Source organism: Erinaceus europaeus, chromosome 18 (assembly GCF_950295315.1).
Source record: "Erinaceus europaeus chromosome 18, mEriEur2.1, whole genome shotgun sequence".
Taxonomy (NCBI): Eukaryota; Metazoa; Chordata; class Mammalia; order Eulipotyphla; family Erinaceidae; genus Erinaceus; species Erinaceus europaeus.
Window position 1 is genome coordinate 13,748,497 of NC_080179.1, and position 14,388 is coordinate 13,762,884.

General features: G+C 44.5%; 1 protein-coding gene across 1 annotated transcript in view; it reads left to right on the top strand.

Annotated features, from left to right (window-relative positions):
- Nucleotides 1-14,388, top strand: part of PDE11A (phosphodiesterase 11A) — a 349,760-nt gene that overhangs the window by 202,279 nt on the left and 133,093 nt on the right. The window contains exon 10 of the mRNA XM_060178283.1: nucleotides 2,436-2,486. Within this exon, the coding sequence (XP_060034266.1) occupies nucleotides 2,436-2,486 (51 nt within the window). The remainder of the gene's footprint in view (nucleotides 1-2,435; nucleotides 2,487-14,388) is intronic.

The window sequence follows — 14,388 nt, forward strand, 5'->3', positions numbered from 1 at the left end:
ACTTACATTTTATTGACCAGAGTAGTTTCATGTGACCACTCAGAACTGCAAGGAGCCAAACAATTAGGTGTTTGACTTTTAAATTTCTATATCAGTAAGTTATGATGTGGTGACAGAACACAAAAGCCAGTTTCTTAGTCACATAACAAATTGTCAACATGTGGGCTGCAGCTCCTCATACTGGATCTTCACTTCAGGGACTAAGCTGAGAAAACAGTTCCTTTCAAGGACATCCCTTTCCCAGAGAAAAAAAGAAAGATAGTGTAAAACTGTGACCGCTCTTGAAGGCTCTGCTTAACAGTGTCCTTTGGTCATTTCCCCTACATTTCATGGACCAAAAGCAAGTCTGGAGCAAGCACATCTTTTGGGTTTTCCCTCCTTACTCCAGCTTTCCTTGGATTCATGTCCTTAACTAAAAACATCAGTTGACGCAAAAAGCGTGGAGTTGAGTATGATTTCAGAGCGTTAGATGTCCCTGAAATCATACAGTTCTAACAGTGACACTGGCAAACAACAGAAACAGTATCCTGGTGAGAGGAAGCACTACTGTGGGAACCACAAATGTAAAGTACTTTCTTAGCCATGGCACAGCAGAAGCTAAAGGAATCAGTGCAGGCTGAGGAGTCACATTTCAAGGACAAATGAAGAGGGCAGATGGAGATGCCAGAATATGGAAAAGTGTGATCTGTACCGCTAGCAGGTCTTAAATCTCTAGTAATTGCATTTTTAGGTGTTGTGCTCTAAAAAATTTGGATTTTCTATACAAAATAATCTGTACTATATCTGTAATTCTAAGTTGGTATCTATATTTGCAAAAATGCATGATTCAACATATATAATATTAAAACATTTAAAAAATATATTTAAAAAATTTTTGTTATCTTTATTTTTATTGGATAGAGACAACAGAAATTGAGAGGAATGGGGAGATAGGGAGAGAGACAGAGAGACACCTGCAGTCCTGCTTCACTACTCGTGAAGCTTTCCCCCTGCAGGTGGGGACCAGGGGCTCGAACCAGGGTCCTTGCACACTGTAACATATGCACTCAACCAGGTGCACCACCACCTGGCCCCAATATTAAAACATTTTTAATGAGGTGTTGAATTTAAACCCTGGCATGCACCAGGACGGTGTTGGTCGGTTATATCTCTCTTTTGTTAATAAGTCCATTTAATAAATAAATTGAATTCAAATCATTTTCACTTTCCAACCCCGGGCAGGAACTTTGGTGGTGGGTGCTGTGTGGAACTCTACCCTGAAATCTCACAGTCTTGGAAACCACCACTTAAAAACAAAAAACTAAGTTGATACCGCCTTACTCATATCTTATCTTTCCCAACTTATACCTCTCCACTTTTCCTATTCTAGGAAGTCATAGGAGAGGGGATGGATGTTTTTGTTTTTCTGTTATTTTGTTTTGCTCTTTTCTCTTAACCCCTTTTCTCCTGTTAGGAAAAAAAAAAAAGGTTGTGCGGGAGGTTGTGATGGTTAAGTGACATACTATGGCTAATGTTGGTATGGCAGGGAAATAATGTCCTCTTACAAAAAAGTGGAGCAGTTGGCTGGGCATAAAACATAATGGATAATGAAAGCAAGCCCGTGAGGATAGACCAGGGAAGAAAGTTGACTCGGCAAGCAAACTACAGGATATAGACGTACTTATAATACACTTTTTTGTTTACGTTTCAGAACATTTCACATGTGACAAATAGTCACATCCTTGGGAACTGTGCTTTTGTGTCTTCAGTTTCATAGTGTGCCTTTAGTAAATAAGTACCTATAAAAAAAAAAAAAAAAACCTGCTGGCATATCGCACCAGAGTAAAAGATTCTGGGGTGGGTGGGTGGGGAGAATACAGGTCCATGAAGGATGTCAGAGGACCTAGTGGGGGTTGTATTGTTATATGGAAAACTGGGGGATGTTATGCATGTATAAACTATTGTATTTACTGTTGAATGTAAAACATTAATTCCCCAATAAAGAAATAAAAAAAAAACAACCTGCTAAGGGGCCAGATGGTGGTGCACCTGGTTGAGCTCATATGTTACAATGCACAAGGATGTGGGTTCAAGTCCGCAGTCCCCACCTGCAGGGGGTTAGAGTGTTACGTGGAAAACTGAGAAATATTACACGTGTATAAGCTACTGTATTTTACTGTTGACTATAAACCAATAGTTCCCCCAACAAAGAAAAAATATCCTCGTGTAAAATATCCTATAATATAAGCTGAACTTCATTTAGCATGGTAATAGATTCCACTGTAATTGCAGATAATAATCTGTGTCATACAGGTCGCTATTGGAAATTTCTTATCACCCACAATTATGTCAAGGTGATAATCATGAGAAAATGCTTGTTTTTATGCTAAGATAACTTCAGAAAATAGTCTCATGTTTAATTAGCTTCCTCTCTCTCTCTCTTTTTCCTGAATCAGGTGCTGTCATATCATGCAACCTGTTCAAAAGCTGAAGTTGACAAGTTTAAGGTAAGGAGGGAAATGGTTACCCTATTACTGCACAAAAGTAAACTTCTTTTGGCTTCTTGATTCTTTTTCACTTGCGTCTGTAGAATTAATGCTGTCCACTGGATGTGGAAGGGGACAAAGCTAGACAAAAATATACTTGATCTTGACATTTCCTGGAGGAGCAGGGAGGAAGTTATATACATAGACGTGAGTGACCACCTTCACAATAATTTAAACAATTAAGTATTTATTCCCTCTTATTTGTTGAGTAAGTTAGATAGTAAGAAAAACTGTATAACTTAAGAGTTAGCACTGCTTTGATTTCTAACTTTCTGCTCACTGAAAGATTTTTATATTATAAATTCTAAATAAAATTACTCATCGATAAAGATTATATTATGTACTTTGAGATAAAATGGATGGGATTGGAGAAGATTATGTTTAGTGAAGTAAGTACAGAGGTAAAGGACACATACAGAATAGTTTCACTCAAAAACAGAATATAGAAATTGAACATATAAGTGTGAAAAAAGTCAATTCATATCAAACACTGTGGGAGAAAGATAATTGTTTTCTAAGGGGGTGGGGGTGGAAAACAGACCATTGGAGAGGAAGTGGTGAGAAACTGTACTTATAATGAAAAAAAAGAAGGAAAGAGAGAAAGAAAGAGAAAGAAAACTGAGAAATGCTATATAATGCACCAACAGCTCTATTTATTTTAAAACATCAATACCCCAATAAAATTATAAATAAAATATTAATTATAAATAATAAAATTATATAATTTTGTTGAATAGAGACAGAAATTGAGAAGGGGAAGGAACTATAGTGAGGGAGAGAGAGAGACACCTGCACACTGCTTCACTACTTCTAAAGCTTTCTCGCCAAGAGGTGTATATAATAGTGTCCCTGGCCTCAGCTGGATGCAGGGAGCATCTCTCTCTCAGCTCTCGGCCTCCACCTGCAGAGGAGACAACAGGCCTCTGAGATCTGCAGTTAGGGGTGACCTCCCCCCTCCATGCCCACTAACTCACCAGGCCATGCGAGGGGCCCTGTATCCTCATGTCCTGAGCAGGTGGACACGTGTCCTGCCACCCTTGTGCGGACCCAGACAGCAGCCGCAACAAAGCTGCAGGAGACGGTTCAGCAGCCTGCAGGCTGCCCCATGGCGGATGGGGATCCAGGTGGCAGAGGGGCTGCTGGCCTGTGCGCCCTGGCCCAAGGGGGGGCAGCTCTCCTCCCCAGGTGCTGGGGCTGCTGCCGAGGAGGGGGAGGGGCCGGAGGCAGGGCAGCTGCCTTGTGGTGTGTTGGGAGGCACCGCTGGGGGGGCCAGGCTGGGGGTGGACGTGGACGTAAAGACAGGGAGACTGCAGCACTTGGGGGGTTGGCCAGGTTCCGGGGCCTCGTCTTGCTCCCAGGAGCCGGTGCGCAGAGCTGCTGGGGCAGACACACACCTCTTCCTGCTCCTGCTCCTGCTCCTGCTCCTGCTCCTGCTCCTGCTCCTGCTCCTGCTCCTGCTCCTCCTCCTCCTCCTGCTCCTGCTCCTGCTGGCCCTCTTCTTCATACTTGGCAGCAGGCTGGAAGGAATGGACTGCTCAGCTGGGGCTGGCTCATCGGAGGAGGTGGGTTCCCTGTAGGCTTCCATGGGTCCCATGCCCTGGGTCACCCATGGGTGGCTCAGGATCTCTGGCCAGCCAATTCGCTCCTTGGGGTCAGAGTTGAGCATGCGGTGCAGCAGGTGTCGGAGCTCCTGGGAGAGCCGGGGCTTCCTTCTGAATAGAGTCCAGATGGGTCGTTCCTCTGGCAGGTGACCTTTCACCATTTCATACAACACCACCCCCAGGCTCCAGATGTCCACCCTGGGGCCATAGGTGCCCCCCCCCCGTCACTATCTCGGGCGCCATGTAACCTAAGGTGCCCTGCAGGCTGTCCATGGACTGCTGGAGAAAATGGCCACTCAGGCCAAAGTCCATGATCTTGACCCGGTTCAGGCTTTGCACGAGAATATTCTCAGGTTACAGGTCCCTGTGAGCGATTCCTTTGGAGTGGCAATATTCCATAACCAAGGCCAACTGGTGGAACACCCTTCTGGCCTCCTCCTCCCTCATGGGGCCCTTGCGGCAGAGATAGTCCCGCAGGTCTCCCCCCCTCATGTAGGGCATAACGTGCAGAAGTTGGAATGCCCTCTCTATGGTGCCCAGCAGGGTGGCTCAGACCTCACATGATGTTGCACTCGTGATGCGCCATCTCCAGGCCTGTCTGCCCCAGCATCTTCATCTTCTTGATGACAACTTTTCTGCCGCTGTGACGATGGCGGGCCAGCACGACGACAGAGAAGCTGCCGGCCCCAAGGGTGCTCAGGACACAGAAGTCATCCTCGGCCATTCCCTCTCCCAATGGAGAGGTCTTAGGCCGAGCCATAGACCTATCTACACTCACTGTAGACTAACTAGGAACTCTAAGCTAGGACTGTCACTACCAAAAAACAACAAGCAAGATCTAACTTACCTTCTACTCTTACTGGCTCTACCCAAAACAGGGGTAGTCAAACTAGAATGCGCTAGGGCTATCCTAGATACCTAAGGGGAGGGGGTGAACAAGGGAAGGGGGAAATGGCAAAGAGGAGAGTAAAGGGGGGGGGGAAGGAGAGTGTGGGGTAAGGGAAAGGAGTGGGGAGAGGGGTAATGGGAGAGGGTATCAGGTAAAGTGCAGGGATAGGGAGAGGGGAATCAAAAGAGCGAGAATCGAGAGCGAGAGCGAGTGTGTGGGAGTGGTGGTGCGTAAGCTAGCTGGGGAGTCCGCCACAGGTCACTACCAAGAGCTTCCAGGGCATATGGACAGGAGACCCCCCTCAGACGCGGCTTTTTATAGGTTTCTGGTTGGTCACAATGGCTCCCAAGAGGACACACCAGCAGGGCAGGGCAGTCATGGCCAGGGGGTCACAGCAGAAGGGTGGGTCAGTGATGGCCAGGGCTCACCGGGAGGTCAGCCACAGGTCTTCCCCCCTTCATGGTAGAAAACCTAATGCCTTTATTCCCATAGGGGCCTGGGTGTGGTCCTTATATGACCCTAGGACCCAAAAACCTGTCTGTGTCTGGGGTTGACTAGAGATTAGTAGTTACTGAATAAAATCTGTAGGACCTTTAGGACACTTTGCATATCCACTGGGGGAAAAAAATCTGTGATCACCTTTGCCTGAAAACCTCTGCCTCTATTTGAATGAAATGGCTCCATCGCACTGAAATCCATGCCCGTCTTTAGGACATTTAGGGAACATAGGAAAGATGGGAAATAAGTAAGTTGACGCCTGTTTGCCCAGCATGTCGTCGCTCCTTGTGGATGTTGCATGGGTACGTGAGCAGAAGGTGTGTTTATCTCTTCTGAGATGCACAGTTCAGTATATATCAATTAGGTCCATTTCAGCTATGGTTTCATTTAAAATCACTCCCCCTATTGATTTATTTGTTTATTTGTTTTGTCCTGATGATCTGTCTGCTGTGAGTGGTGTGTTCAAAGCTCCTACTATGATTGTCTTACTGTTCATATCTCCCTCAAGTTCAGTGAAGTCCTTGTTTGATCTATTTGGGTGCACTTGAGTTTGGGGCATATATATTTATGACGGTTACGTCTTTTTGTTGGGTTAGTCCATTGACCACCGTGTAATGTCCCTCTCTGTTCCTTTCTTTACATCTGAACATCTGTTTTATCAAAAGGCAGAGCAGCTGTCCCTTCCCTCCTGTTGTGAATTAGTGTCTTAGAATAGCTGGCTGCAGCCTGGGACATGAGGTTTCCATTTCTCTTTTCTTTGGATGTGTATTTCCCGAAGAAATGTCCCGCATGGATCCTGTTCTTTTCTCCATTAAGCTACTGGGAGACTTTTGAAAAGTGAATTTAGGCCGTTCACATTTAGGGTCTTCATTGCTCTGTGTGGTTTATTTATGTCCATTCTGATTCCGAGGCTGTCTTAATTGTTGACTCTTTGCCTATTTGTTTCCACCTGTCCTTTTCTGTAGGTGAGTTTCTCCGATGAGTTCCTCACTGATTTCTCTTGTGTTTTCTGTGCATCTCTTTTCCTGGTTTTTCTTGTGGTTACCATCAATTGAATAGCTAACACTTTGGATGTGAGAAAGTCGTGTTTAAATTGATCTCAGCTAGCAAACATTTGGTAGAAAGGCTTTGTCCTTTAATTCCTTTTCTTGCTTGATTAATGTTTCCTCTGTTTCTAGTCTACTGCTGTCCACCTCACTGAGAACGTGCATTCCTTTGCTTCCGCCTTTCTCATGGATAATTTGTATAAGGTGAGGTTGAGGTGAGCAAGTGCCTGTAGCTTTGGGATACTTGAAGAGACCATTATTTACCCCTCATACGTGAAAGACAACTTTGCTGGCTGCAAAATTCCTGGTTGGAATTTCCTCTTTTTTAGTACTTGGAATATGTCATCCCACTCTTTCCTTGTGTCTTGGGATTGTGAAAGGAGGTCTGATGGAAACTGGATAAGTCTACCTTTGTATGCAACATCTTTCCTTCTCCTAGAAGCCTTCAGATTGTGTACGTTGACATTGGGGTTTGATAGTTTTACAAGGATGTACCTCCTTGTTAGGCATTTTGCATTCATGTACCTGAGTGTGTGCTCTGCCTCTGGAATAGGTCTATGCTGAAGATTGCCTGAGTGAGGACAGTTCTCAGCTAAAATTTCTCTCAAATGGTCACTAGTTTTCTGACCCTCCCCCTCATCCACAGATATTCCTTTTTTAATTTAATTTAATTTAATAATATTTAATATAATTTTTGCCTCCAGGGTTATTGCTGGGGCTCAGTTCCTGCACCGTGAATCAGTCCACTGCCCCTGGAGCCCATTTTTGCCCCCCTTTGGTTGCCCTTGTTGTTGTAGCCTTGTTGTGGTTATTATTGTTGTTGTTGATGTCATTAGTTGTTGAATAGGACAGCGAGAAATGGAGAGAGAAGGGGAAGACAGAGAAGAGGAGAGAAAGATAGACACCTGCAGACCTGCTTCACCGCCTGTGAGGCGACTGCCCTGCAGGTGGGGAGCCGGGGGTTCGAACCAGCATGCTTCCACCGGTCTTGTGTTTTGCACCACATGTGCTTATCCCGCTGCGCTACCGCCCGAGCCCCATCCTCAGATATTTCTATCACACTTATATTTGGCCTTTTGACGGAGTTTGCACTTTCCCCGAATTGCTACTTTATTTCTAAACCTTTGCTCTCCCTCATCTTTACATTGACATGTGGGTTAACCCTTCCTTCTAGACTACAACTTTCCTTCTGCATGAGTGTGTCTACTGCCTAAGCCTTCCATCTGAGCGTCTTTCAACCCTTTAGTTCTGATGCAAGTTCTCTGTAGGGCCATGGTCCTTTCTTCATGCAGCAGGAACCACAAACTCCTACTATGATCTTTCTTCCACTATAGATATTTCACCCCATGTATGTTGGAAGTGACATTTTAATGACTGACTTAATGCCGGGGTAGCCTGAGGGTACTTCTTCCCGAGCTAGTGCTCTCTGGGTTGGAGAGAACTCAACTGGGCTGATCTAGGCTGCTGCGTGAGAGGGATCAGGAACTCGTGCCGCACTAACTTCGCAGGAGATACACTCTGGAACTCTCGGAGCCGGAAAGCAGCTGTTTTTATACCCTCCAAGTAGGGTGGAAACAGGATGTGATATAGAGAGGGTGGAGGGAAAAATGACTGGTGACAATCAGAGTGTGACAAGGAGAGGATCAGGGTGTGACAAGGAGAGGGGGTGGAGCAAAAACATATCATGAAACAGTGGGGATTGAACCAATGCCCTGGAGGGAGTGTGGTGCTTTATGTAAATTTAAAGTGATTTATGTAAATAGACCAAAGCTTTGAATGGGATTAAATCTATCCCTATATAGGCATATGGTTAAGCAGAAGCCAGGGGGAGCTGGCATACTATCCAACATCTCCCCCTTTCTTTTTAACTATTTGCCATAGTATCAGGAGTGTGGGGCACTTTGTGAGGCAGTTAGACTGATAAGAGGCACACCTTTTTGGGGTTCTACTGTCCCTCCTTTTCAACCTCTCTGTGGAGAGAGAGACTAACAGGATTGACACACCCCTCAGGCTCAAGCCCTTCCAAGCTCAACCATATCCTCACAATTCCCCAACATCTCCCTCTTACTTAATGGCCATATATAACTGGGTCAATGTCTGTAAAAGGCTTCATCTCTGTCAGGGGAATAGCAGTGTAGGGGTGAACAGAAACCTGTTGGGAAGAAAGCAGAATGATAGCATGTAAGTGTCTTCATGTAAGTGTCTTCAAAAAGAACTAGCACAAGACAGGGAGGGATAAGTAAGAGTAGCAAGAGACAGAGTGAGCCTGATGGGTGGAGGAGTGGGGGCCTGATAAGCCGAGGGGCTAGAGGGATGATCTGGCATTGCAAAATCCCGAGTCAGCTGGCGGAAAGTTCTGTGAACTGCTACAGTCATTCTTCAAGAAGTCCAGCAGTATAAAGGGAGTGTCCAGCAAGTTCTATAGAAGCATCAGTCCAATGTCAACGGCCAGGAAATAAATGCCACACGTCTATCTTGATGGAGGAGGACGGCCACTGGAACTTTTCTTCTCTGTAGAGAGTGACCTGGAACCGCCAAAATATGATGGGCGAAACAGAAGCAGGAAGAGCAGACACCGATGGTTGAGAGAAAGGCAGTAGGGAAGTCTTGTCCTTTGGAGTCTGTGAATCAGGTTCTCCAGATCGTGTCAGGTCACATCATGGGTTTCGGGGGATGGCTATAATTGTGGGTGATGTCAGAGGTCAGGGGTCCAAGATGGATTTCTGGGGATTCTATATGAGCAGATGCTTCTTTATGCGAAGGCTTGTCATAGCTGTAGTCAATTACTTATGAAAAAACTTTGTAACAAATTAGAAGTTTACTACAATTGATAACTCAGTGATTATAATTGGTTTAGGTATCTTTATAATTTCGTGTAAAGGTCATCTTATGTGACCTCATGTAGCAGTCTCTATATAGCAAATTTTTCATACTGAATTTAAGTCACATATATTGATTCTTAACTATTTTTACATTGGGTTTTTAAGTAAACTCAGGTTACTAGAGTTAACACATTTTAGTGACAATTTTTTTGGGGGGGTACATTTACAATATCAGATTGATGCCAAATTTGTTGCGGATTAATTTCCACAAGATAGCTTACAGGACATTTTTGGGGGCCCTCCAAAAATGTCCTGTATAGAGGATTTGTATTTTAACTTAGGAGATGATGAATTGTCATATTGAATATTTATAGTTTTACCTTAAACACTCAGTTACTTTAATGAATTGATTTTACCTCTTCTCGTAAGAATGTAGCTTCAAAGTTACAATTTAACCATTAAGTTAATGTTTACCAAACTTGAAACACGCATATTAAACGTATAGTTTATAACACACAGGAGAAGAAAAACTTGTAAATAAGACATATCATTTCAAATGCGAATTTAGATCTACTGTCATAGTTGAACCATCTTTACTCACACAGTTTAAGACTAAACATTTCATATTCATATCAAGAATTAAAAAAGAAATCAAAAGGAGGAATGAACAATTTGTGGACTGTTTCTGGACGTCTCCAGAAACTATGGCTGTGTCCAGCCGTTTTATATAAAGTCAGTTAACTTTCAGAGTACTCTGAGCACAATGGGTCTTACAAAAATTTTGATCACTCAACTCACTCAATTTTTTTTTTTTTTACTCACTCACTCACACGTAACAAAACACAACTGGCCAGTCATAGCATAAGACATTTGGGGGGTGGGGGTGAAGAGTTCTGTGAATCAGATTTTTTTTTATTCTGCCATGCTGTATTATGGATCCTGGGGTGCATCCTGCAGCCAGTCCTCTTGCAGCCAGTCTTCTTGCAGTGTTTCTTGTTCTTCAGGGATATCAGCGCCATCATGTGGGTATTGCCGGACATGGCGGGCAGGAACCCAAACAGGCTTGGAGTAATTTTGTGGAAAAATGCATGCAAAACCCCTCCCCATAGTCAACAGGGGGTCAGGTCCTTTCCAGATTTTATCAAGTGGGTCTTTCCATTTGACTTTAATAGCTGGGAGGGTGGGTGGTGTTTGCCAATGAAGAATAATAGGAAGTTGGTCTGAGTTTTTGTAAATATTAAGGAGATTTAATGTAGTTAAGGCTTTTGCCAGCTGGATATTGGGGGGGTACATTTCCCCTTTTTCTTTATTTAATTGAGCCTTAAGAGTATGTTGGGCCCTCTCAACAATGCCTTGTCCCTGTGGATTATACGGAATGCCTGTAGTATGAGTAATGTTCCAGAGGGAACAAAAATCTTTAAATTGTTTGCTGGTAAAAGCAGGTCCATTATCCGTTTTAAGTTGAAGAGGTAAGCCCATTACAACAAAACAGGAGAGCATATGGCTTATAAGCTTTTTTGAGTTTTCTCCAGTCTGAGCTGTAGCCCACATAAACTTAGAGAAGGTATCAATTGAGACGAACACATATTTTTGTTTGCCAAAGTTGGGTATGTGGGTAACATCAATTTGCCAAAGAGCATTGGCTTTTAAACCTCGAGGATTAACCCCCAGAGTTTGAATAGCAGGTGTTTTGATTAGACCTGCACAGGAGGAACATGTAGCAAGAATACGTTTTAACTGTGCGAGAGGAATATCAGGAAATCGAGCTCGAAGACCTTTAAGATTAACATGGGTTAGGGAATGAAAATCAGCAGGATTAGAGACAGAGGCTAGGAGAATTCCTGTGGAGGCAAGGTGGTCGGCTGCAGCATTCCCTTCAGGCAGGGGACCAGGAAGAGGGCTGTGGGAACGTAGGTGCTGAACATACAGTGGTTGGGTTCGAGAACAGAGCATAGAGGCAATTTGAATTAAAAGAGGAGAAAGTGGGTTGTCATCAATTCTTACACAAGATCGAGCAAGCCATGGAAGTAAGTTAACAGTATACACACTGTCAGAAAAAAGGTTGAAGGATTCTGGTACAACTTTTAATGCAGAGAAAACAGCATAAAGTTCTTTGTACTGAGGGGAATTATCAGGAAGTTCAGTAAAGAGAGGTTTGGGGTATTGCTGGTCTGGATAATATATAAGGGCAGCAGCTCCCTTTTTTCCACCATCAGTGAACACTGTAGGAGCAGAGGGGATGGGATCTCGAGAGAAAAGTTTAGGTACTAGTAGAGGCAACAGAGGTAAAGAAGCTATCAAATTATTAGAGGGAAAATGATTATCTAATTGTCCTGGAAAACCCATTAAACTTATGGCAAAACGAGAATGGTGGCGTATGAGCCATTCTGTATCTGTGAGAGAAAAGGGAAGGATGATTGAATCTGGTTCCCTTCCTAAGACCTGAACCGATCTGTTTCTTCCTTGGCGAACCATAAATGCTAAGTCATCAAGCTAGGTAAGGAGTCTTGGAGCTCCGCCTACTGGCGTATGAAGCCATTTGAGAACACCATGTTACTGCCACAATGCCCCCACTACCGTGGGGGTGGAGTTAAAGATTAGAAGATTTACTGGAGAGGAGGGGGAGAACCAAACGAGGTGCATGTCCTGGAGAGCCTGGTTAACTTTTTCCAGTGCCAAGGAGGCTTCGGGGGTTAACATACGCTTTGAGGAGGGCTGTTTGTTTCCTTTTAACAGATCTAACAGTGGTTGCAGGCAGCTCGTAGGCAGATAAAGATACTGCCTAAGCCAATTCAAATTTCCAAGAAAACTTTGTAAAGAAGCAAGAGTGCGATTAGAAGGAAAAGTAACACAAGGTTTTAAAGGACAAATCTGCGTTAGGGAAATCTCTGAGCCTAAGAAAGATATTGGAGGGATTAGCTGTATCTTCTCAGGAGCTACATTAAGTCCACTTCTCTTTAAGGCAGGGATTAGAAAATCACGTAGGGCGGAGAGATCTGTATCTAATTCTCCCCATAGTAACACGTCATCCATATAATGAAAAACCTTAAGGCCCTTATGAATATATGGAAAAAGGGCAGATTTAGCAGCCTCTTGACAAATAGTAGGACTATTAGCCATGCCCTGGGGCAGTACCACCCATTCAAATCTATCGGCAGGGCTGGCATTATTAATAGAAGGAACAGAGAAAGCAATACGTTTACAATCTTGTGGGTGTAAGGGAATAGAGAAAAAACAATCCTGTATATCAATAGCTATGATTGGAACTCCTGTGGGAATCGTGGAAGCAAGAGGCAAACCCCTTTGGGGGGAGCCCCAAACCTGCATGGTTTTATTAACGGCACGAAGATCTTGGAGGAGGCGCCATTTTCCTGAGCGCTTTTTAATCACAAAGACTGGAGTATTCCATGCGCTCCGAGAATGACGAATGTGTCCCAAAGATAACTGCTCTTGGACGAGTTCTTTTAAAATTTCTAGCATCTCCCTAGGCAAAGGCCACTGTTCCACCCAGACAGGCTCATTAGAAAGCCAATCTAAGTGGGGAGTTCTGTTACAAACAGTGGCAGTTAGTATTGGGGGTGCTGGCTGGGTCTAGCAGTCTCACAGGAGTGAGTGTGGTGTCCTGCAGAGGTGTCTGAGGATATCACTACATCTAAAGATTCCAGCAAGTCTCTTCCCAATAAATTGGTGCTTATATCAGCTATTAAAGGCTGAAAGCGTCTGGTAGTCCCTTCTGGATCTTCCCACACAAGGGACTCTCGTGTGCAGAATGCCTGAGTCAATCCTCCAACACCATGTAAGCGTGGTCCTGGGAGGAGTTCCCAACTCTGGGGAACTTCTGCTTGTCTTAATATTGTCTTATCTGCTCCCGTGTCAATCAAACACTTAAAGGGAATATTACCAATCTTTACTGTCATAGTTGGGTGACCCCTTTCTAAAACAGGGGTGGTCCATAAAATCTCAGGCTCCGAATTTGAGCTGTTCTCTTGCTCCAGCCGGTTATTTCTATGCTGGAAGTTCCCACATACTGCGGGTTCCTCCTTCTGCTCACCCTCTGTTATTGTTACTTGGCGTGGTGGGTGTAGCGACGGATTGGGTCCCAAGCTGGGCTTCTGTTTGTGGAAGAAGGGCACAGCACCAAGCAGGCGACCTGCTTCCTTCCCTCTTGGGGGCAGGGCTAAGGGAAGCCCCACACCTAGTTTAAATCCCTGTTTACATTTGGCAGAGGCATGCCGTTCCTATGGAACCTTGACCAACAATCTCTCCTCCAGTGAAATCCTTTCTGGCATCTGGGACAAGGCATTCGTGGTCTCTGATTCCCTGTCTGGAGGCGGGGTTGCCCTGACTGGAGGCAGGGTCGAGGTCTATTTTCTGGACATGGGTTACGCCAATGCCCTGGGCGACCGCACTGAAAGCAAGCCCCTTTTTGCTTATGTAAGGTAGCTGCATAGGCCTGTAACATAGGTCCTTGAAAAGAGCTTGATCTGAGATCCTGTATAGCTATAATCCAGGTATATGGGTGTTCGTTTTTAAGAGTGATACAGGCCTGTCGAAAATGCAGAAGCATTCCATCCCAGACTATGGATCGCAGGAGGAGAAAACGAGCATCAGGATTATAAATCTTCCTTTCCAAACTCGATTGGACCCTGGCAATGAATTTAGCGAGGGATTCATCAGGTTCTTGTTGAAGGGAGAGAATGGGGGTTGAGGCCACTCCCATGGGTGATGTTAATCGCTCCCATGCTTTTAATGCACACAGGCGTACCTGATCAAAATACCCCGGTGGAAACTTGGCTTCCGCCTGTTGAATCCCTGTTTCTAATTGGCCTGTTCCAAACAATGCATCAAAATTCCCCTCTGGCTGATTTTGAATATTTTTCCGCGATTGTTGTAACCATTCATCGCGAAAGAATGCCTCCCATTGCAGGAAGAGGGGGCCTGGGAGTGTAGCGCGAGTTACATCCCTCCAGTCTTTAGGGGTATTAAGGTTCTGAAGCAGGCCTTGTA